General features: G+C 37.1%; 1 protein-coding gene across 4 annotated transcripts in view; it reads left to right on the top strand.

Moving 5' to 3' along the window:
- Positions 1-25,791, top strand: part of Zcchc7 (zinc finger CCHC-type containing 7) — a 182,291-nt gene that overhangs the window by 136,801 nt on the left and 19,699 nt on the right. For all 4 annotated transcript variants that reach the window (XM_055605239.1, XM_055605238.1, XM_055605240.1 and 1 more), the window contains exons 3-6: positions 10,297-10,340; positions 11,681-11,806; positions 12,614-12,784; positions 20,487-20,522. In XM_055605239.1, coding sequence (XP_055461214.1) covers positions 10,297-10,340; positions 11,681-11,806; positions 12,614-12,784; positions 20,487-20,522 — 377 coding nt within the window. The remainder of the gene's footprint in view (positions 1-10,296; positions 10,341-11,680; positions 11,807-12,613; positions 12,785-20,486; positions 20,523-25,791) is intronic.

Consider the following 25,791-nt stretch of genomic DNA (forward strand, 5'->3'; position numbering starts at 1 on the left):
CTATCTGGTATGTGACTAAATATTTACTGAGTGAATGATGGAAGTTGAAATAGCCAGCTGGTTATTTCAATTAAAAGCACATCTTTAATCCTAGCATTCGGGAAGCAGAGGCAGGCTGATCTCTTGAATTCTGAGCTTGAGGGCAGCCTGGTCTACAGAGCGAGTTTCAGGACAACTAAGGCTACATGAAGAAACTCTGTTCCAAAAAAAGCAAACAAAAAACAAGAGAGAGGGAGAATTCTTTAGTGGAACAGTCAGTATGATATCAAGTTCATTGCTCTTGTTTTGTTTTAATATATTATTTCAGTGTTGTTAAGATTTTTTTATAAAATTCATGCATTACTTTCATAAAAATTGACAATGAAATATAAAATCATTTAGAGAAAAGCCTATTCTGTATGTAAATGAGGTTGAAGGTGTACCAGTAGAACAGCCTTCAATCTTTTTTTAATTTATTATTTTTTATATTAATTACAGTTTATTTACTTGGTATCCCAGCCATAGCCCCCTTCCTCATTCCCTCCCAATCTTACCCTCCCTCCCTCATCTCCTTCCTGCCCCTCTTTAAGTCCACTGATGGGGTAGTCCTCCTTCCTTCCATCTGACCCCAGCTTATCAGGTCTCTTCAGAGCTGGCTACGATGTCCTCGTCTGTGGCCTAGCAAGGCTGCTCCTCCCTGGGGGACAGGGGAGTGTCAAAGAGCCGGCCATTGAGTTCATGTCTGAGACAGTCCCTGTTCCCCTAACTAGGGAACGCATTTGGATACTGAGCTGTGATGGGCTATATCTGGGCAGGGGTTCTAGGTTATATCCATTCATGGTCCTTGGTTGGAGAAACAGTCTCAGAAAAGATCCCTGGGGCCCCAGCCTTCAATCTTATATAATGAATAACTTCTGAAGACTATGAGGAAGACAAAAGATTTAACTGCCCTTCAGACAGAAGGAAAGGTATGTATTGTGGAACTTAAGACCAAGTTGTTTAGAGAGTGAGTGATTATTGGATTGAAAGGAAAGCTACATTTGAGCTATTAATAACTACACAGGTTAAAAAAAAAAAAAAGAGGGCTTGGGGATTTATCTCAGTGGTAGAGAACTTGCCTAGCAAGCACAAGGCCCTGGGTTCAGTCCTCAGCTCTGGAAAAGGGGGGGGGGTATTTGAACCCTTTTAAAGTAAAGTTGCAAAGATGTTTTGCTTTGGATGTGTTATGCTTATAATGACTTATATCAGAGTGCTTAAGATCCTCGGTTTTTATTCCCCAACATCACAAAAAGTAAAAAGAAAAATCACAAATGTCAACCTAGACATCTAGAGAGAGATTCAGAGCAAATCTGACCCCGACAATAATAATAGAAACAAGTTATTGGTGTGGTGACTTGTTTTATCAAGGAGAGAATGTGCGCAAAAGCAGACACTGAAGAATGAAAAGGATTGGAAGGAGACAAGGAAGTAGTCAAAGAGATGGAACAACTGAAACAATAGTCTGAGACTGCCAGCCTCCATGCCAGCAGAGGGCTACACATTTTGTACAGCTTCTAAGCCTTACCTGTAAAGCTTTTAAAAAGTAGCCTCTAGACCATGCATGGATATAACCTAGAACCCCTGCTCGGATATAGCCCATGGTAGCTCAGTATCCAACTGGGTTCTCTAGTAAGAGGAACAGGGACTATTTCTGACATGAACTCAGTGGCTGGCACTTTGACCCCTACCACCCCCCACCCCCCTGAGGGAGGAGCAGCCTTGCTAGGCCACAGAAGAGGACATTGCAGCCAGTCCTGAAGAGACCTGATAAGCTAGGGTCAGATGGAAGGGGAGGAGGTCCCCCCCATCAGTGGACTTGGAAAGGGGCAGGGAGGAGATGAGGGAGGGAAGGTGGGATTGGGAGGGAATGAAGGAGGGGGCTTCGACTGGGATACAGAGTAAATAACCTGTGATTAATATAAAAAAAATTTTTTTTAAAGTCAACAAAAGAAAAAAAGTAGCCTCTGGGTTATTTGTGCTTGTCTTTTTACAGATACTTTGGGTGGGAGGTAGGGGATTGTAGAAGTGGAAATCAGATAATCATCTACTGATACCTTTTACTAGTAGGAGTTTTTTAAAAGATGTCTTTATTATGTATACAGTGTTCTGCCTGCATGTACACCTGCATGCCAGAAGAGGGCACCAGATCTCATTATAGATAGTTGTGAGCCACCAGGTGGTTGCTGGGAATTGAACTTGGAACCTTTGGAAGACGATCTCTAAGTCATCTCTTCAGCCCTTTTGCTGATATCTTTAAAAGAAGAAATAGACTTCTATATCCCACTGTATTGTTGATTTGTTGATCATTTTGTTTACTGTGTTTTTGTTGCTTAGAATTAATTTTGTGTTGTTGTTCTTAGGAGTTTGTTTGTTTGTACGGGGTCTCAAATAATCGCTGCTGGTTGCAAACTCCCTATGTAGTTGTGAATGACTTTGAACTCTTGATCTTCCTGCCTCTCCCTCCCAAGTACTAAGATTACAGGCCTGAGTCAACATGCCCAGATTCTGATTAAGAATCTCTTGACCTGGTAGCTCACTGATGAAATCTTGGGGCGTAGGGATTAGAGGCTATTTGATAACTATCCTGTGTCCTTTCCCTCTGGCAATAGGCTTTTAAATGACTGATAAACTTTGTAAGAGCTCTTTGTAGCTCCCAGCTAAGCACCTGCACTTATTTCCTCTTTCTTCTTCTTCCTCTATCTCTAAAAAAAGAAAAGTCAAATCCTCATTTATCTTTTACACATAATTTTAAATATAAGCTGCTTCTGGTAAATTTAATATGATTGAAAAATAAGATGAACATTTCCTTTCTTAAAATTATGTGAAATGTTGTTTTCTTTAGGCCATCGCCACTTATATAGCACAAAATTATAATGATTAAATTGATTTTCTGCCTGATGTTAAGATGAAAAACTGTAAAGATGAGGAAAAAAAACAAAAGAAAGGGAAAGCACACACAAATGCACAGTCTGAGAAGATGCAGGTGGATAAAATGGCTGAGCCCTCAGGGGTTTTTAATGTGGCATTGTGTGTATCTCAAAGGTTTCCGTTGAAGTAACAGATGCTGCTGATGAAGTTGGGAATCCTAAGTTCACTCGTAGCTGTTTCCGTTGCTTAATAGAAATGAGACGATCCCAGAGGGGATCTGGTGTAGTATAGTTAGGCTCAGAAAAGGGTATGACAATACATGACAGCTTTGTCTTTGTGACCTTTAATCTACTTTTAAGTAGAGGCACAATTATTTATAAATGTGCTATTATCTTACATTTTATGTAGATTCTGGGCCTATCAGTGTTGTTATTCAATAATGGTGATTTTTTTTTTACAGTTCTTTTTAATTCTTTAAAGTATTTACACTAAAAATTCTATTCTTCTTTCTTAACTATCTTACTAAACACTTACTGTATACATCGGCAGCCAATTAAATGGTATATTAGTTTGCATGTACCAATTCAGAATAATCCTTAATCATACAAGAGTGCATATGACTAAATGTGATTTTTTTCTAATTTCAATTATGCAAGATATTGTGATCAGTGGATACATGGATAAAACAGATGTAGTCTCAGTCTACAGAGAGGTTTGACATAGAGGAATGAATTATTAGTATAACCCTTAATTCAGGTAGTAGCCTAAAAGATGCAGATAATGTGCTTTTACACTATCATTGAGGGAGAAGACTTTACCAAAGGGAAATTAACGGCGAGAGAAATGTTACTTAGTTAACTTATTGGTTGATTTTTAAAGGTTTATTTTTACTTTAGTTCCATGTCTACATGTGTGTGGGGGTATGTGCATATATGAGTGGAAGTGCAGATCTCTTTGGAACTAGAGTTACAGGCTTTGTGAACCACCTGATGGGGGTGCTGAGAATCTTAACCACTGAGTCATCTCACCACCCCTGATTTATTAAGGAGATATCAGTACCCTGGTAACTAGGTGGTCATGCTTTGAGGCTACAAAGAGAGATGCCACAGCTCAAGTCCAGAATGTTACAAAGTTGGGACTGATCCTCTCCAGTTTTAAAAAAGTGACAGATGACAGTAATTGAAAAGTTTTAAAGCCAGTCCAGGTACCAAGCAAATAAAATGGGGCTGGGCGAGTTGTCTTTAGAGGTTATACATGCAGAGTATAGTAGGACAGTGGGGGAATTACTGGGTTATTAGGTGTAGCTTAAACAGTGGGGCCAAAAAAATAAAATAAAATAAAACAGTGGGGCCAAAAAAGAAGGACTAACTCATGGGCAGTGTTGTATCATACTTCAGCATTTGTCGTATAGGCAGCAAGGGGCCCTCTAAATAGAATGTGCTCACATTTCTGTTGTATTCCAATACAGTAAAATAAGATGGAATTTGTGATGACGAAGGGAAGTTATTTTAATAATCTATGTCAGAAATTATTTGGCCCAGAGCTAAATAGCATTGATGGTATTTGGGATAAACAATGTGTAGGATCTGGTAAGTAATCTTATGCTAAGTAAAAGTAAAGATTTGAGGGTTACTGACTTGGAAAAACAGACTATGGTACAAGTTGTTGAGGTAGATGGTAACAGGGAGAAAAGGAAAACTAGGGAGTTTTTTGTTTCCTATGTCTGGTTGTTTGTTGGTTTACAGTACTGAGGGCTAAGGCCAGTGCTCAGTGTTTGGCAAGCTCTCTACCCCAAGAGTGAGGAAGAAAGAACTTTAGTGTTAGGAATTTGAGTTATCTACGAAGTGTCTATTTCAAATCTCCCATAGAGATTTGGACTGCATAAGGAACTAAAGAAATGACCTGCTCGGAAGGACATATTTGCTAATTTCCATTATGGGCAACATGAGAAGTGTTTCAGACAGGACTTTTGAGTTTTAAATACTAGGAGCACTAAAAGGGAGAGTGGGCAACAACGGAACCCTTCTGTTTGTTTCTTTGACAATTTCACTGTTTTCAGTGGTGGAAAGGTGTTGTTTCAATGCAGTCAAATTTGGCTTAGAATGCAAATAAAAAATAAATGCTGAGAAAGTCAGATTTTGATGCCATGGGGATTGCAGGTTTCTGCTAATCGTGGCTTTCTTTTCCCCATTCCCTATTAGCTTACTCTGTATAGTATATGAATTCATGGTTACGAAGGGATTTACAAACTTAGCTTTGCAAGCTACTTCACATAAATACTGGGCAGTGTTGTCATAAATTCGTTAGTTGTTGGTAGAAATCAGCACTTTTTGCTAAATGGCCTATTTTCCCAAATAATATTGGGCTTTTTGTGTTGGGGGGTGGGGGAGGGCAAGTGGGAGACAGGATTTCTCTGTGTAGCCCTGGCTGTCCTGGAACTCACAAAGATCTGCCTGCCTTTGCCTCCGAAGTGCTGTGATTAAAGTCATGCACCACCACTGTCTAGCAGGCTTTTTTTGTAACTAAGTTTTTTAAAAACTTAGTTACCCATTGTCGTGGTACCTGCCAGTAACCCCATCAGTGGGAGGCTGAAACAGGAGAATCACGTGTTGGAAGCCAGCTGAGGTAATTAATCTCAATTGTCAGCTTGAGGAAATCTAGAACCACCTGGTGGTCTGCTGAGTCTAGGCTGCCAGGCTCCAATTGTTCCTTGGTCACACACAGATGGCCCTAGTTAAACTCAGGCACAAAGAAAACAAAAAGATACAAATGATGGGAGATTTGTCAGAAAAGACAGATGAGAGAGTGGGAGGACAGTAGAAACAATTGAATAAAAGTTACAATAAAGGAGAAACAAATAAGTATTTAATAATATGTAGATGAAAACTTTCACAAATTACTAAAATTGGCCCAAGAAGAAAAGGAAATATAAAAGAATACATAAATACTAAAGTTATAGAATTTCTTTTTAAAGACTTTTCTACAAATAAAATTCCTGACCCACAAAGAAAGACTAGCCTAGATAACTGGTGAATTCTATCACATATTTAAGGAAGGACACAAATTTTTTCTCAATTCTTATGAGTCTAGACTTACACCACTATGAAAACCACACAAAGATATTGTAAGAAAATTCTAAATCAATATCCATGTATTAGTTACTTTTGTATCACTAAGTACCTAATAGAACAACTTAGAAATATTTATTTTGGCTCATGGTTTTGGGATTTCAGTCCATCACTATGCAGTGGTGGCAGAGCAGGCTCTTCACATGACATAAGACAGGAAGAAAGAGGGCAGGCCTGAACTGAGATCCAGCTGTGACTTTCAGAGGCCCGCCCACAGTGGCCCACCTCTGCCCCTGCCTCCCAGAAGTCACACAGCCTCCCAGAATAGTGCCATTAGCTGGGTTCTAAGTGAGTAAACCATGAGCCTCTGGGAATAATTCCACATCCAAGCTACATTTCTGTACGAATGTAATTATAAATTACATATATATATATAGTGTATTTATTTTTAAAGATGCTACATATTAACTCAGTTAATTCCAAAATAAAGGGTCAGCTTGACATTTGAAACTAAATTACTGTGGCTATCCAGGAAGAAATAGGAAAAATCATGGATATCTCAGCTTGTTACAAAAAATGGCATTCAATAAAATCTACCACCTGTTCATATTGAAAACTCAGCAAACTAGAAATAGACCTTTTTTTAGCTATAAATTTTTCATTAGAAAAACAGAGTACTCAATTGTAAAAGAAAACGTTTTTTATTTCCTAAGGTAGGGAACTGAGCAAAGATTTTCTGTCAACACCTACACTTAACATCATTCTGTAGGAGATCCTCTAAGAAGCAGTGACATAAGAGAAAAAAAAATAAAAGCATGTGAATTGACAGGGAGAGAGCAAGGACAAACAAGATGTTCTAGAAGGTGAGGCACTTGCTGCCGAGCCTAACCCACAACCTGAGTTACATCCCTCTGGGATCCATATGGAGGAAAAGAGAACCAACTTTCAAGAGTTGTCCTCTGATCTCCACATTAGGTATGTGTATATGTGTGTCCCAGTGAACAAAAATTTTAGGAAAGGAGGAAATAAACCTGTCTATTTACAGGTAGTGTAAATATGTATATTGAAAACTGACAGAAGCATACAACACAAGCTTCTAAAACTAAGTGGCCACAACAAATTTACACAATGTAATAAGTGTATAAAAGTCAGTTATATTTTATAAACATATAATCAAAAAATTGGAACAGCATTACCATAAACGCTTAAGCCAAAGTAAATTAAGAGATATATTTGTTTATATGGAGACTTGATATTGTAATAACCTGTTTTGTGGATTCAACATAATACCAATCAAAATCCCAGAAGACTTTTTACAAAAAGTGACATGTTTGCTCTAATATTTATACCCACAATCAAAGGGCCTAGAATAGCCAAAACAGTTTTGAAAAGAATGAAAGTCAAGGGTGTATATGTATACCCCTGCATTTCACTTTTGGTTGGGTTTTGTTTGGTTTATTTTGGTAGACAGGCTCACAATGTAGCCTTGGCTGTCCTGAAACTCACAAAGATCTGCCTGCTTCTGCTTTCCAAGTGTTGGGATTAATGGCATGCCCCACTATGCCCAGCCTGCATTTTAATTTTTGAGAACAAAATTAAGTCATCTTTGTGAAGTTGGGGAAATGGGTTAGTACAGCACATACCTTATAATCCCTGTACTGAGGAGGAAAAGACAGGGCAGATCCCAGCCTCCATGGTGAACTCTATCCAAATTGGAGAGCCCAACCTCAAAAAAAGTAATGTAGAGAGCTATTGAAGAAGACACACGATGTCAACCTATGGCTTCTGCCTAAGTATGTATGCAGACACACCCCAAAAATATAAAAAGAAAAAATTAAATGAATTTCACAATTGAAGTGATTACAAAGGGTCATTAAATTTTAATGATGAAAGTCGCTGAGATACATAGGACAGCTCTGAAAATTACAGCCCACGGGTTGGTTGCCTGCATCTTTTGAATGGCGGGTGAAGGAATGAAGCTGCTGCTGTTTAATATAGCCTCACTCTCAGTACATGTGTGCAGCCTCCAGACTCCACAAGGAAAAGCAGCAGCAGCACAGCACCTCGGCTTTCCTGGATTGGCCTTTTTGTCGAGCAGCCTCATGATTTTCTTAGTACAGGTATTTTATTTTAAAATATGTTTCTAGACACTTACTCCTGGTAGGCCTGAAAAAATGTAAATTACTTCATGTCTCTTCAAAATTCTTTTCAGAGAAGTGAGTCAAGCTTGATTTGTGTTTTTGAGATAGGTGAAAGTAGTAAGGTTGGACGGAGGAGGAAATCATAACTTGGCTTTTAGTCCTTTGTTGACACCTCTTAGCTTCTGCATTAGTCATAGGTCCCTTCCTTTTTGTCCAGAGAGGGACCAAAGGAATAGGAGGCATTTACAGGTTTGTAAAAGAGCAATGCAAAGAAAAGAAAATAGCTGACACAGAAAAATGTTGTTAGTCCTCCAGTTTTACAGTTGTATTTTTAGATTAATACTTAGTGGTTTACGGATATTTGGGGGCTTGAGGTTTGCTTTTGTTTTGAAAAAGGGTTTTGCTATGTGTCTGTGCTAGCCTAAGCTCACTTACATAGACTGTGTCCTCACTACATAGGGCAAGCTGACCTTAAGCTTGCAGCAGTCCTGCTTCCTCTGCCTCTTGCACGCGTCACCCCACCCAGAAGTGTCTGGATAGTTAGCCTTTTGTTTTGCTCCTTTTTGTTACTATTTTTGACTTTGTAAATGCTTTGCAAAGTTCCTAACCTACAAAGTGAACCCATTTTTAAGGGCCAGAGTTTTTTTAATGTTATAGTGGAGGCCAGCAAGACGAAATAACAGCAGGCAAAGGTGCTCACCTGCAAGTTTGATGACTGAAGTGTGATCCTGAAATCCATATGGTGGTAAAAGGGAACGAGCTCCCTCAAATTGGCCCCTGACCTCATACACATAGATGTGAAGGTGCACATAGACAGACAGATGTCATTTTTTAAAGTGTTAGATGCTGTAGTGAGAGTCACCTAGAAAAACTGGTAGACATTGTTGATGCTGATGCTGAAATGAAGAATTTCTCTTGTTCCGACTTCGGTGTTAATGAGACCATGTGAGTTTTCCACTCTGTCTGCACAGAGTAAGGGAAGAGAAGGCAAAATGTGTTCACACTGCTGGGAGGACTCGATAATGAGGAATTTGTTGAAGAGTTTAGATAGAGATAGTGGTCAGAGTTTATATACCAGCGTCACCAAAAGCCAAGGCTAGAGGGTCAATAGACAAGAGTCTAAGGCTTGTTCACAAAAAGGTTTAGGAATGCCTCAGTGTCTGGCATCTAGAAAAGTGAAAGGGGTGGGAACATTGCAACACTTGCCCTCTAAGGAAAGCTTTGCTTGGTCAGGAAAGGAAATTGAGATAAATTTCTCTCTGCATCTGCTTTGGGTGTTTGGACTGTCCGCTTAGTTTTTTATTTGTATCTATAGAGCTTGATATACAAAAGCATTTTTCACAAATACAGAAGATTTTAGGTAGGCAGGGAAAATATCAATATTACTATCTATATTTCACAGGCAAAAAATATGAGGTATAGAGTTGTTAACTATTTGTTGACAGTCACACAACTGATAGAGTGCTGTTAAAGTGTTGAGTAGATGGCTCAAGTGGGTAAGAGCACTTGGTGCACTGGCATTAGCACCTGAGTTCAAATCCACAGCAACCGTGTATACAGTGGGGTGTGGGAACACGTGCCTGTAACCTCAGGATGGTGGGAAGCAGAGGCAGAGGTTGATGCCAGCCTAGTTAAAAAATGCAAGCTCCAGGTTCAGTGAGAGACTGTCTCAAAGAAAGAAGGTGGAGTATTAAGAGTAGGACACCAACACCCTCTCCCCCAAAAGATAGCACCACACGTGCAGGTGCACACACAGACACACAAAAACCCCATCTATCTCCAGTGGTATTACTGCTTTGCGTAGCATGCACAAAGCCTTGGGTTCAGTCCCTATTAATTTGGGGGGCTGGAGAGAAGGCTCAGCAGATAAGAACACTTGCTAACCTTGCAGAGGACCAGAGTTCATTTCCCAGGACCCATGTGGGGAGGCTCACACCATCTAACTACAGGTAGAGGGAGAGCTAACACCCTCTTCCAGGTTCCATGGCCACATACACGTTTTCTTATGGGTAGGCACATAATTTTAAATAAACAAATAAAAGGTCTGAAAAGTAACATTGTAAACTTGTATAAGAATTTAAGATATTGAGCATTTCTCATTATACCTTTAGGGTCCAGTTTGAGTACTAACAAATTGAAGACCTATTGTCTGTGTGTGGTTTAAGGCACTAAAACTGAGTAACATTTGTTTCATTTTCTAGGAGAAGATGATGTAAACTGGTTCATCAGTGACAAAGACATCGAGGTAAAATCAATTTTAAAAAATATCTGAGTAGTAGGTTAATATTGTTCTTTGCTCTATGTTTCCATTTGTTTTTACTACAATTTTTGAAAAGGAATAAGCTTTTTTAAAGAGACATGTTCCCATAGCTCAGAAGAGAAATTTTGGTTTTAATATGTACGTGATTTAACTTTTCAGAAGTGTAACTGAACTTTGACTTTTGTCAGCTGATGGGTAGCTATAATCATTTAATACCCATTTCTGTTTCTTCTCTGCCTTAATGATTTTTGTAAGCTCCTATGGCATAGTACAAGTAAGGTCTATACCGGAAATAACTGTTTCTTCAGTGTAAGGAAATGGTCAGTCTATATTTAGAATGTGGCAGGTGCTTGTGTCAATTATTAGCCTTATTGTAGCAAATGCTTAAAAAAAATACATAAATGAAAAAGTTGTTTTCAACTTGATAGTCAAGTTTTAAGCTCTCACTACATTGGAGGTAACTGACAATCAGTTCAAGAAAATAACAGGTAAAAAATGAAGCTTGTTCAAAAATGGAATTTATTTATTTATGTATGTGTTTTCTTTTTTTGAGACAGGGTCTCCTACATAGCCTAGGCTGGCCTTGAACTCGAGATCCTCCTGCCCCAGCCTCCCAAGTGTTGGGATTATAGGCATGAACCACCATGCCTGGCTTTAAAGATGGAATTCTGCCAAACAAGATAAGCGCATGGTTGGGATTTGCATATTCTTCTTTAGGTATTTCATATAATGTGCTTTGCTCATATTCTTTCATAGACAGTAGAATTTGACTAGAATAAGAGACAGCTACAATTGGGTTATTCTGTAGCAGAATGTACAAGGACTATAGTGGAAGAATATTATCTCTTAGAAATTATAATTAGTTTTATAGGCAGTAGAGGAAGCCCTGTACTTTTTAAAAGAAGGATATATATTTGGTGGTTATATGGTTTTATAATGTTTGAAAGCACAAAAACATCAAAGTATCATTCCCTAACTAAAACTTTAAGCAAGCCTCTCATTTGTAAATAAATGGCATATATTTAGATGTAGACATTAGCAATGGCTAAATGAAGCCTGTCAGTAGTCCTGCTAGACCCAAAGCCTTAGTGGAGAATAACAAGGGAGAGGGAATCACGTGGGCAAGTGCAAAAGAAACAGAGCTAGCCTCGTGCCCACCTTTACGGGAATGGAGTCTGCTTTGGGTGTTGGGTTGAACATAGGTGTCTGTTCATTCTTTTGTCACACCAAAGTAATGGAACTGACTTAAAATAGGAAGAATAGGTAGGTTTCCTTAAACTGACTGAAATAATTTTAATTCTTGATTTTTTTTCCCCTATCCTTAGGCCAAGATAGGCAATAACAGATCAACTGGAAGATGGACCAACCGATACTATTCAGCCAACAAAAATGTCATATGTAGAAATTGTGATAAACGTGGCCATTTGTCAAAAAACTGCCCCTTACCACAAGTACGTGAGACACATGCTGCTTCTTCCCTTGTTAGACTCAAACTGTTAGGCCTAGAACACTGTGGCCTTAGGTTCAGCTCTTGTTGAAGTATGTTGGATTACAGGAAGCTCGTGAGCCTGGGACAGGACGGAGAGCAATGAGTAGTGTCTGTGTGGCTGTGCAAATCACTTCATATTCTGTGCCTCAACTTATCCTGTCCATATGTTGAGAAGACTGAGTGAAGTGATTTCCTTTCCATTCAAAACTTCCTCCTGTTTAGGCAGCCTATTTCACTATGGGATAATTCTCACTGTTAGAGATTTATAATTGTTTTCTTTATATGTGTGTAGTAATGGCAAAGCAAGCACATCTGTTTGGAACACACAGACTGGATTCTTAGACTTACATGGTGTGCAGTGACCTGCACACACACTCCCTCCGCTGCCCAGCCCCTCTCCCAGCAGCTGTTATAGCTGTACCACTGTTGCCCTCTCTGTTCCTTCTGTGACTTGGTTTCCAGATCTCCTCATTCTGTTTTGCTAGCTATTTCTGCTCTATGACTCTGCCTCTGTCAGACACAATATGCTAAGGAAGTGCCTATGGACATATGTGCAGACTGAAGACTTTGTGGTAGCAACATACTGATTGATAGCTGTGTTCAAGCTCTGACTCCAGGCATTTGTCTGATTTTACAGTTGTGCTCAAGGTTGGACCTTCACTGGGTTTTAAGTTAGAAATAACTTTTTATATAGGAAGCAATACCAGTGCTTTGCCATTTGAGACTTACACGTTTTGCTAAAGCGAGTTTGTGTTTGTCTGCCACATAGAAAGTCCGGCCCTGCTGCCTCTGCTCGGAGAGAGGACACCTCCAGTATGGTTGCCCAGCCCGTTTCTGCTTAGACTGCTCCTTGCCCATGTCTTCTACCCACAGATGCCTTGAAAGATCTTCCTGGAAAAAACGATGTGACCGATGTGATATGACAGGCCACTATGCTGATGTGAGTATTTTTAACATAACTCATTCATCAAGTGTACCAGTTTATAACCATCAGCCAACCTACCTGAAACAATGTTTGTTTGTTTGTTTGTTTGTGTGTGTGTGACAAGCTTTTTTCTGTGTAGCTCTAGCTGTTTTGCAACTCGCTCTGTAAACCAGGCCAGCCTCCAACTCAGGGATACACCTGTCTCTGCCACACAAGTTCTGGGATTAAACGTGTGAACCACCACAGCTGACTTTGAAAGAATGTTTATTTTTCCCTAAATACAATTGTCCTATCCCACTAGACACTTACCAAGCAAAGCAGTGCTTCGAATCTCAGATGTAATCTTACTGAAGAATGTATCAGGAAGAAACATCAACAGATGTTTTAAGCCCATGCTAGCCTCTTTATTTACATTTACTTAGTACATAAAGATTGGTTTTAAAGACATATAGTAACATGTAAAATTTACACATGAATTCATATATGTTTAGATGAAAATAGATGTACTCTTACATGTATATGTGAAACCTGGTCTGATAGTCTTGTCAGTGATTTTTACTAACGGTAAAATAAATAATCTGAGACAATAAGCACATGCCTCCCAGCACTTTAAAAATGCTTGTTTTATTAGGTCTTTTTATATATTTAAAAAGTAACCCAGGCATTGTAGTGTGGCCTCTAATTCTAGCATTTAGGAGCACATGCCTGTAATCTTAGCACTCGGGGAGGCAGAGGCAGGCAGATCTCCATGAGTTCAAGGCCAACCTCGTCAACAAAGGAGTCTAGGACAGCCAAGGCTACACAGAGAAACTCTCTCTATCTCAAAACACACACACACACACACACACACACACACAAACATATAAGTAATTTAGAAAACATTTCAGTTATTTACAACATAATAAAATGACGTATTGGACCTTCTTCACTTCCTGTTGTAAATATGTATGGGATGAAAGGATTGATTCTTAGCACAATTTCAGAGACCAGAAAGGCTGATATTAGGTGAATGTGTCACTAAGCTCTTAATTGCGTACATTTCTACAGAGTAATGGGTGCTTATTTGTACTTAAGAGTTAATTGTTGCTAAGATATTGTTCACATTCTTACCTGAGTGCTGACCCCTGTTGTTTTAGGTCAGCCCTCTTTGTCTTTTCAGTGCTGAGGTTCCAGGCTTGTGCCAGAAGACCAGACCAACCCATGAATGTTGGTCAAGCTACTCTTAACCCCTACCCCACATGTACTTGTGAGCTGATAGTATTTGTTTCTTCCTCGTTTGCTAGGACTCTTTGCAGGCTTCTCCTCTTCTCTGTATGGAGGCCTTCAGTTCACACTCACACCAATAGTGACACCTTCTTCCACCCAGCGTGCCAGTATGGTCCTCTCACCCGGGACTATGGTTTTCTGCCCTTTCACAAAAGACTTCTGGAACCTTGTTGACAATTGATACTTTTAGCATATTATAAGTTAAAAAATCAAGTAGGGGCCAGCAATATGGGTCAGTGGATAAAAGCATTTGCACACCAAACCTGATGCATAAGTTGGGTCCGCAGAAGCCACGTGATAGAAAAAGACAATACTCTCACAAGTTGTTCTCTGACCTCCATACCACAGCATGTATAATTCACATGTACACTGAATAAATATTTTTAAAGTAAATAGAGCAATAGAGTTTAACTTTGTCTTCTTATGCCCATACCTTCATGTCTGTTTTGCTGAACCAGGTACATACCAGTTTGGGCCTGCTGCTGCTGCTGCTTGCACATTCTAAGCTAGCTGACCTTCAAACTTCAGGGGATTTTCTTGTCTCCTCCCATTTTACCACAGAAGTTGCCCTACTTTGTATCCTTGTCTCAGATGACCTGAGTGTACGTCCAGTTGATGAAGTACTAACACGGCAGAGCTCAGATTGCAGACATGTACCACTGCATCTAACTTTTTATGTAGGCTCGGAAATTGAACTTGGGCCCTTAGGCTTGCGCAGCTGCTGTATTTACCAAATAAGCCGTCTCCCTAGTTCTACTTCTGTCCTCATGATAGTTTTAGTGAAAATTGTTTATGTTTTCATTGTTAAGAGAATAAATCCCAAGCCAAGAATTAGTCATTCGTTGGAACTGTTCCCAAGCCAGTTATTTAATAAATGCGTATCTGAACTTTCTGTGATTACGTATTCATGTTCTACATTTTAAATTGAGGCTATGTACCTTAACACCTTTAAAGTTTGAAGGAGAATCCAGCCTTCTTTTGAAACTTTGTTAATCAATTTCCTTTCTCAGCATCTCTAGCTTGAAGAATTCTCCCACCCTTTTGAGCTGTCTTATAGTACATACCTCACTGTCTAGCACTTGGCCCTAGTAGTGAGCCTAGCAGCTTAATGGTATGGTGTCTTTGTTGAAACTAAGAATATGCCAGTAGAGGATAGAGATAGTTAGTTCTCTTTCTCAAGAAGGGAGCCTGTCCTCCTAAGCATCTTCAGTTTCATTGAGAACCATGTGCTGCTAGAAAAGGACTTACTCTTAGTACAGTCCTATGTGAGACTGTGACAAAAAAGATTGGTACCAGAAATTTGATTGTCAGTCAGACTCACTGTACACCTCAACAGCATGCCAGCAAGATAGGTTCCCAGAAGGACAGATGATTTATCTTCCAAGTTTCTTTCCTTCAAGGGTCAAAAACCCCTGGTTACTGCTAAAAAGGAAATGCTAGTGAAAATGCTGTGACCATTATTGTTTTTTTCCCCACGGGGGGGGGGGGGGGGACAACTAAGTTTGAATAAATTAAGCAAGGACATGTTACTTTGAAAATAGGGAGGAATATTTTTGATTTTCACCAGTGGTCAAACTAAAATTTCTGTAGTCAGAAGTTAGCTCTAAGATACAAGATAAGATACTATCTGATCCAATATCCTTTTCTATTATTTTAAAATTGGTGCTAACCAATTTGATTTTTTTCCAGCTACATCTAAATAAAATTGTTTAGCTTATCCTTTCTTTTTAGAATTGTTTTTGTAGTCTTTGCTTTCCTATAAGCTTGAACATGAAGAGTTGACCACTATTCCGTAGAATCTGAGCTGCCTCACTGATGTCCATTTGTCCATGGTCATAAAGCTTCAATAAAAGTACACAGGGCCAATCTCATGTGGCTGTTGTAATAAGTAATAACAGTTGAGTGCTTACTGTTTAGCAGGCATTGTTCTGAAGAATTAATTCTATCAGTTCTAATCATCACAGCAGCTGATGGAGAGAGCTCCAGGAGCCCTGCTTTATAAATAAGAAAGCCGAGACACACAAGACAGTAAGTAGCAGGGCCAGGATTTGAACCCAGACATGTATTTGGTTCTGGCATGTCTAATTTTATCTGCTGTGTTTGTATAATTCATTGTCTTCATTTTTCCTATTGTTTTACTTTGCATCATCCTTAGCTAAAAACAGCACATGTTAGAAGATTAACAGCTGTTTGTAAAATGCACTATGTCTGTCATCTGGAGTCATAGAATATCTCCAGAAACATTTGTGATTCCTTATACAAAGATCATTTAAAAAAAAAAAAAACAAATGCCACTTAAGAGAACAAAGTATCTGTGAGTGTATTGAGATTTTGTGTGCCTGTGTGATTTTAAATATTTTTCTATAAAATAAGGACAATTACATTTTCCAATAAAACTGAAATATAATCTGAGAAACTTTATGCCCTTATAACTGCACTTAACTTAGGAGAATACAAAAAAAATGAATATTTTCTGCAAAAAAAAACAAAAAAACAAAAACACTTGTCAATTTTCCTAATTATAGAAGATTTTGAGTATAGGGACTGATGAAAATTTGACCTAGGATAAAAATGATTATTGAAAAAATGGAAAAAAATATATATATATTATATATACATTACTATATGCAGGTGGTGTATATATGTATAGACATCTTTGTGTTTATGTGTTTTATAGCTTCCCCTTACCCAGAATAGCCAGTTTTTATGCAGAACAGAAATATAGTCAACAACCTTAAAACATCTTAAATTCTGATTGTAGATTTCTGTAATGCTAGTCCTTATAACTGTCTTAATGTAGAATTTTAGTTTAAGCTAAATGTTAAGATAATCTCTTAATTTTTTCCTGAGGTAAATTCCAGCTTACATAAATATGTGCCAGAGGAATCGCATACATTCTCAGTGGTTAGGCAAGTATTTGGGCAGATAGATGACTTGAGGATCTTTATGTGAAGAGTCTGCTGATCGGCTTCAGCATAGGGTCATCCTTTGAAATGAAGGTGCCTAAAACAATGTAAGTGTGGGAGTAACACTGATGGTTGAGCCAGAGACTGGATTATTCTTCTCGCCATCACTTCTTAGTTAACAAATTTTAAGCAAAATGTTTAAACAATATATTCTCTTTATTTTTTTTTTCTATTTAAATTATTCACCATTGATGAACATTGCTTGTTTTATTAAATCTTTTGTTTTGCTACAGTGACTTAAGGGGCCAGCTCTTAACAACGGAGGCTTTGACAAAGCACCAGAGGATTCTGTTAAAAAGTTGTGTTTCGTAATTGTAGTTGTCGTGTCAGAGCCTAACTGACTTGGAGCTGAAGGATTTTTGTGGGATGAGTAGCTGTGCCAGCAGGGACCCAAGTCTCCTGGGCTGGCCGCGCTCTCATTAAGATTTGCCGCTAGCAGTGGCGGTGTTCAGCATGTATGTGACGTGCATTCTGTTATTGTATGCTTGGCTTGTCAGCCTGCAGCTTTCTGACACTCACTTATGTCACTCTTTATTCAGAGAGGAAGAAGCGTTTGATAATTTGACAGGACAAGCTCTTAAACGATCTAGGTCATGGCCTTCACTGTCTGTGATTGTGAACATATTTCCTGAAAGCCCTGTCACTCATCACAGCTACATTTTCTCCCGGGGAGCCCCAGGCCTGTCCTGGTCTCTTGTCAGCTCATACATTTTGGTTATTCATATACCAAATACAGTACTGGGGGTTTTTTTCTTCCCTTTTGCAAATGCTAGCATGTTAGTAAGGCTAATCCTTTCTCCTGTGCTGTGTTCCCAGCAGGGCTGCGTTCAAGGGCTCTCTCTAGTACAAGGCAGACAACTGGCCAAGGGGAGCTGAGGAGGAGGAAAGGCCGCTTAGCGCTGTTTTTGTGTTTGTTCATTGTTGTGGAAATATGAGAACTGGTGGCAAGGGCCTTGTCTGTTGAGCACTTGAGTCTTGGTCTGCTGTCAGGGGCTGTTTAAGATTGAGTGTTTTATTTTCTTTGATGTACGCATTTGAGAATAGGGAAGTGGGAATTAAACAGCAGATGCACTAAGCCGTTGTTCTCATAAAACAATAATTAGCACCTGATAAAATTCAATATGGGTCGAAATGCACAATATAAACTCTCAATTCATCTGGCATAGCAAATTGTGTTGATTCATCTTTGAATTTTATGAATAATAACACTCAGTTATTCATGTATGTTTATTATCCAAAATACAATAGATAGGAAAACTAGTTGGGCAAAAGTTAGTGAACAGTGTCCCACATTGCAGAAACAGATGTACAGGCGCGCTTTGTGTGTTCAGTTGTGTGACTTGAGGATGCCCTTTGGGTCTGTCTACCTCAGTGCCAGTAAGGTGAGAACACTAGGGCAATAATAATCCAGTTGTACTTTGATGTGTTATTATATTTTCATTTTAGATGAGCTGCACAGCTGACTACTCACTCAGTTTAAATATTTTAAAATAAATTAGACCAAGTTTTGAGTTGCAGTAAGCAGCTTCTTTCTTTAGAGATTAATTTATTCCATCTAAATTTTCCATGCAATAGATATATAAACCTTTGTCATTCCGCTTGGTAAGAAATTTTAAGATATCTGTGTGTAAATAATTCTAAGGAATGTTAAAAAGAAAAAGAAGAAGCCACCAAAGCTTTAGCATGTAAAAAAAAAAAAAGGAATTTTAAATGTTAATTAATTAGTACAGTTATATTTTGTACTTAAAATGAACATGTATGCTCTCTACTTTGAAGTGTTTTTCTAATCTTACATAGTATTATGTATAAAATAGTAAAATGAAGCTGTACATAGGAATGTTAAATAAAAGTACTTACAAAATAAGTAGCCAGAGAGAATTTTTTTTAATTGTAGTACCATTGTCTAATAAAAGAAAAGAAGTTTCATGTCTTTCACTACTACTAAATTTCTGTATCAGTCATCATCTTCATGTTCAGAGCAATCAGATGATTGTTCAAAAACCAAGTAATTCTTTCTTTTATTACTAAATTGCTACTACACCAGAAAAGGTCACATGGTAGAGTGGCATTCTGCCAGTCTATGACAACTCAGTGATTGCGATTTTTCAACCGTATTATTCTGAGGATACTGTGGTAATCAAGAACTATCCATAACTAATGTATAAATAACTGCTTGCTTATCTCTATAGTAATCCAATTCAAATTATGTGTATATAGAAAAAAAAAGCTTATGCCAGAAGGTAGGAAATGAATACTTAAAAATACATCCTACATTAGGTCTTTGTATGTAAGTATGTTTGTATTTATTATCCTTAAGAACTTTGGAGCTAACAACTTTGTAGCTATTATTTATTTGGTAAGAACATTGTCTTTACCTCCAGAAGCTACGTTTAATTTTCTAAAATCAGTTTCCTTTCTGGTGTTCATCCAGAAGTCATTGGCATAAGTAGTAGGTTTTCAGGCACTATATATTTTATGAATGTGCCATTAAACTGGGAAACTGACCGCTGTGCATTCTAATTTACACACTTTTCTATAGAAAATTCCATGGGCTAGTTAGGCTTAAAGTGCCTAGTAGTTTGGTGTTTTGTTTTGCTTTGTTTATCTTGAGTTATGTATCTTTTGTGTAATCTCTTATGTGGTATTTTCAGTAAAAATTTTGCTGTTCACAGTTGCTGGCATCAACGTTGTTTTTCTGCAAAGATGGACAACTGATGAGCTAAGCATTGCTGTTAGAGACAGTGTTTCTCCAACAAGCTTGTCGCCATAAAGAGATTAATGTGTGACTCAGGAAAAGGACCTATTGCTGGTGTTTATTGCTGTTGCTTTGTATTTTGTTGTAATCTAATCTAATTTCAGTAAGTTCATCTTTGACAGAATTTTTGAGGTTTTGTTGTTTTTAGATGATTTCTCTATTGATATGAACATGCAAATTTTTGATGTTTAAGAGAAAGGTCAGAGACTTTAGGGTTTTTGTTGTGTTTTGTTTCTCTTTTTTTATTCTCTTTCATTAAGTTACTACCAAATGGTTAAATAAAAGATAGCAGCAGCTATTATAAATAAGTACATAATACAGCGAGGGCTTCTTAAAAGTGGTGCTCTTAATTGTCTTCTGCTGCACCACCAAAGCTCAGAATACTCTTTTAAAAGATTTTAGGTTACTCTTAAAGATTTTGACCACTGTTCTTGAAACTGTTACCAGTTTAACTGAGTTATCATACCTTACTCCCCAAACTTCTAACCTGAGAAAAGGAAGAAGAAAACTTTGTTACTGGCTTCCTGACAATGGCAGGGAGTGTGTTAAAGCAGTGTAAAATTCAATTAAACTGTCTAGCCAGGTTTTTGAAGCTGAAATGCAGACCCTTTCTGTTAAGCTTCTTATTTTCCTGTGACCGACACCGGTGGATGCTGGGTTATGCCAAAACCAACAGGCTGTAAAGTACCTTGTTTCATGCTCCCAGCTGATCAATATTTTTATTTTCCAGGCTTGCCCAGAAATCTGGAGGCAGTATCACCTAACGGTGAGTAAAAACACCTTTTTATTTTCCCCAAGACCCAGCCTATTTACCCTTCTCTGAACTGCTGACCATAAAATATAGACAAGCATCTTCTGCAGCAAGATAATAAACATCTGGAGAGTTTGTACTGAGAAAGCAATAATACGCCTGTCCCTCTCTCCTGCCCACTGCCTGTCCTTTATTTTCCTGTTTTTTAAATTTTTTCAACTGATTTTCATTACTCATGTCATTGAATGATTATATCATGATACCCTCAGGCTTAGACTATATTCATTAAATTAAAGGGGGAAAGTATGCTAGACCCTATAAAAGAGTGAAATAACCAGCATCTTTAGAATACTGTGTTTCCACAGTCCATAGGCATACAACCCACAATTTTATCCATTATCATTTTCTGCTTTTACTCAAATATTAAACATTCTTAAATGAAGCTAGAAGAACCTTAGTGTACCTTTCATATAGCACAGTTCAACTCTCATATCCTTAAAACTCTTTGACTGGTTTGAATTTTATAAATACATACTTAGTGGCCATATTATTCAGTTCTGATTTATTATGGTTTTAGTCTTAGTAAAAGCAGAAAATAACTATTGCTATTATACAATCCAGTTGACTAATGGTCAATATTATGAAGTCAGCTCACTTTGACTCTCCAGTTTATATAATGTTGGTAATTCGCCATTGTCTTGCTAGTTATTTTTAATGTATTAAGTAAGTTGTATTGAGAGACAGTTTATTTTAATTATATAGTTTACATAGAAAAATATAATTAGTTTTTGAAGTTTAATACATAAAAGATTTTGTTTATATTAATACAGGCCCAAAAAGAGAAAAGGCAGTTTTTTTAAAAACATATATTTGCACCACTTTCCTCTATAGACATATAAAGGGAGCCAACAGGTAGAGTCCTCTCCCATTGTTTGTCCAGGCCACAGTGCCAGGGACAGTATCTGCAGGATTATTCAAAGTTTTAAATAAAAGTCATATACATGTCTATATATTCTATATGTACATGTGGCAAATGCAATCAATGGATTTTATTTGTAGTGTTGTAGCAGCTCTTTGGTAACATAATAATGAAAAGCCCTTCTAGCCTAAACCTGATGAGAACAAAATTGTCCTTGTACCTTTCAGGATCATAGAATCTCTGTATAATGGTACAGCAGTACTCTTTATTTTTATTAAGTAATATCGTAGTAGATCTGACTTTGTATTTCTTTCAGCTTTTCCACTAATTGAAAGACTCTTATTGCTGAAGAATAAAAATTAGCTTCAGATTTAACAGAAGTACTTAAAAGGTTTTTTGAGTATTATTTTTAGCTTTTCAGAAACAAATTATAAAAAGAATAGAGTTCTTTTAAAATGAAGACAAAATAAATTCACCTTTATTGGAATATAATATATCCTGTCTGTAAGAATAACAAATTCAATTTGAAAATTTCCATATCTGGAAACCTGGTTAATATTCTTTCAGAAAATGTTGGAATAACCATTGTAATTCACAACTACCAAGTTTTATTTAACAGTGAATTACTATGCAAGAGTAACTGTGAAACTAGTATGCATCTAAGTGTGTAACTACTTTATCAGTCCATCTAAAATCTAATCATTTTCCAATTATTAAATTGCCTTATCAGTATAAGGACAATATTTTGATACCTATAATTAAGCAGTATTAAATACTGAGTGAAAGCAAACTGAATGCTGATTTTAGCCATCTTCAACCCTTTTACTAGGCGATGGACTGCCATCTATTGACTCAGAGTAGCCCTCACATGTGAATGTGGCATCAGTCACAGCAATGGCCACAGAAGGAACTAGGTTTGAATTGCTACTGTGTGTTCATTTCAACCAGCCTACTTAAGGCTATAGAGCAGTCTACAGTTCATTGTGGTCTATTCATTTCTTTTCTAACCAAAAGGCATCTATTTCTAACCCCAAATGAATTGTACTTTGGGGGCTGAATTTATTTTAAAACTCCAGTTTGGAACTGTTGACATTTGAGCACTTTTCACTTGCTGTTGTCTGATTCCCAGCTGATAAGATCTGGGGGGTCATTTCCAGAACAAGTTCATTTTAACAGCTATAAAACAGAGAGCTAGGAAGCCTCTCTTTTATAAACTTGTAAGAAACATGGTAAGGCTAGTTAACGTAAGTAGACTTGTGAAATTTCAAAACTTCCTTAAACTATTACTAAATAAGATTTCAAAAGAGAAATGTTCATTATTTTCAGTAATTTCATCAAAGATAAAACTAAGTCTCTAACATAGTATGCCTAAAGAGCTTTTTAACAAACTTGACTTAACACATTAATAAAGGGCAGATCCATCATTCCAAAAGATGCACAATGATAATGAGACTCTAAGCATGTGGCTTTACTGTTTTTCTTTGTACATTTCAGTGACTAATAAAAAATCAAGACTTTTGATATCTTTGTTGGTGTGGAGGCATACGTAAGGAAAAAAAATTTTAACAATTACATAATTTCCTCCTATTAATAGTTAATATTTTTACTTCCTCAAAAAAAAATATTTTGCTATCTTTGTTGACCTGGAGATAAACATGAAGAAAATTTTATTTAACAATTACATAATTTCTTCCAATAGCTAATACTTTTACTTCCTCAAATAAGTTAGTTTTTAAATGTTTTAATCATATAACCCGATTCTTTACATTGTAACTTCTGCTTTCTGAGTTTTAGCAAAGCCTACTCTTTAAATATTCTTTGTCTTCATTCAGATAGCTCCTTATAGATTATTTGCCCTATCAAGAAAGAAAGTTCCTTCTTCCATCCCTTCATTTCTTATATCATAGTAAAAACTTTAGGCTAATATGGCACCAACAGAGTTTTCTAACCAATAGAATTTTTACCTGATAGAAGCTATAATTTAACATACATTAGACTTTCTTAACCTGCTTACTTAAAAAGTAATCAGGAAAATGCAATTTAGAAGCTGTATGTATTAAGAACCAAAAAGGTTAATGCATCTTTTATGTTTAATTTTGTTCCTGATTTTTTTATGTATTTAAAATGCATTTATAACCTTTCTACTTCTTATTCTAACTAAAAATGTCTTAATAAGGAAGTAGTTGTAATTTTCGTAAAAGGGTTAAGTTTTAAATGTTAATTCATAATATTTGGAACGCTTAAATTTACACTTCAGAAGAGAAATAGATTTCCTTGCCTTCCTTTCTGGCCCAGGAAAGGCTTGTGGTCAGAACTTACTGGCAATCAAGTGTTAAGCCCCTGAGCACTGATGGTAGAGTGTGTCTCACAGACTGCAGTTAACAGGGCCCCGTTTTGTTTTCCATCCACTCTCACCTCACAGTGTTTTCATAGTATGAATTTTACCAATGAGAATTTTACCATCTAAAGAATTCTGTGCTGCCGGCCACAGAATGGTACCCAAAGATCAGCAGACTAATAAAAGAAAGCTTAACTTTACAACTAGTGTTTGCAGTCCAGGAGGAAAGAATAGGGAAATGAATGTAGGCGCTGAAGCTACAGCCATTCAGAAGATATCTTTATCTTGGGGCTGAGGTGTAAAGATAGGGTAAATATAATTTTCTAACTGTCTCATACCATGTTATTCTTTTTAAAAATCTTAAAATAAAAAGCAAAATGTTTTTAAAACTCAGCCTCAATGGAGAATTTTTTGTATTCATTTTTTTTTTTAAAGAAGCTTTCTTTGAATTGGGTAGGTGTTAGGAGTTTTGAGGGACTTTCTGAGAACTTCTTAGCTACCGAGCAGACCTACCAGCCATGAGCGCACTGCCCACACACTGCTCAACTGAGAGGTCTTCATCTTTCCTGTGCCTGTTTGCACATGTCTGTGCAGCCCCGGGGTGTGTTTAGGAAAATAGAATTGTCTTTTCCAAAATAGAATGAGATATAGTTCACACTATTAAAAAGCAAAAAATTATGTCCCATTTTTAAGGCCTGACAGAAGTTATCATAAACAACACTCTTATGAATTCATTTGGTAGTGCAATTCACTTTGCCAACTCCCGGAACCAAATATACTCATAAATTGTAGGGATTTTTCTCTGGTGCTGCTGTGTCAATGTTTTGGTGGTTATATTGCTATTAAGGCACTGTTATCTGTAAAAATTTAAATTCAGCTTTATTTAAAATCCCCTTAAATACTGAAACTGCTGAATTTAATGTGCCATGGGCTGGTGGTTGAGAAGACACATGTCTCTTTTGTAGTACTTGAGGATTATATTTTTCTTCTAGGACTCTGGAGTAAACCAGGCTGCTTTATTTCTTCCTAAAGTTGCTTGATATCTGAAAAATAAGATTTGGTTGGTTGGTTTGGGATACTGGGTCTAAACCAGGGTTCCATGTGCTAAGTGCGTGCCCTGCCACTGAAGTGTACCCCAGCCCCAGCAAGTTTTTTTTTTTTTTAAAGCATTGATGATTTTTATAACAGAAAATGCATTTGGACAGTAACATGACAAAATTTTTAAAAGATTTTTCACATGGAAATTTTATCTAAAATAGTTCAGTTTTTAATATTTTAAAATATTTGTCCTGCCCTTCATGTCAAAATTATAATGGATTTTTTTACTTCAATCTTATCATTTTAACTTACTATATAAAAAGTAATTACTACATTTAAAGAGTTAAATAACTGATGTTTTTTTATATAGTATTTCAGTGACATGCCAGAACTAATCATTGAAAGCAATTAGGAAATGCACTTTCAAAGAGGGTGAAACCTGGAATTATTAATCTCAATAAATGAGATTCATTTTAAAATAAATATAATTTGCCAAATCACCAAAAAGCAATTTGCTAAAGCTCTTCCTATAAAGGAAAGTGGAAAAGTGTGGACGTTGTACATTATTAATACATGTTATTTTTCCTTTTATGTTTCTGCAAGTCATGCACACATACTTATTTTTTTTAGTGAAGGGTATAATAAAATAATTTAAATCTGGATATAACTTAATTTATTGAAGCATATGTTAGTATTTCTTCTTTTGAAGGAACCTGAGGTACCCATTCCTTCAGTGAGAGGTGTGCATCACCCGTACAGTTTATCGATGGCTGAATACCTGTGCTGTGCCACCTTCTGAATGTCTAATCACCTCACCAGCCTTTATACTTTTGTTCATTTTTTAGATAATAATACTGTTCAGTAATGAACTAGTTTAATCTAAATATATGCTAGAGTTAGTAACTTCTTTCTTCATTTGATTTTTTTAAAGAAAGGTCTTTGTATCATAATGTCTGTCCGGTAATGGCTGGAGGGAATGGCTAGCACAC

This window comes from Psammomys obesus, unplaced genomic scaffold (genome assembly GCF_907164565.1).
Source record: "Psammomys obesus unplaced genomic scaffold, mPsaObe1.curated_primary_1811, whole genome shotgun sequence".
Lineage (NCBI taxonomy): Eukaryota > Metazoa > Chordata > Mammalia > Rodentia > Muridae > Psammomys > Psammomys obesus.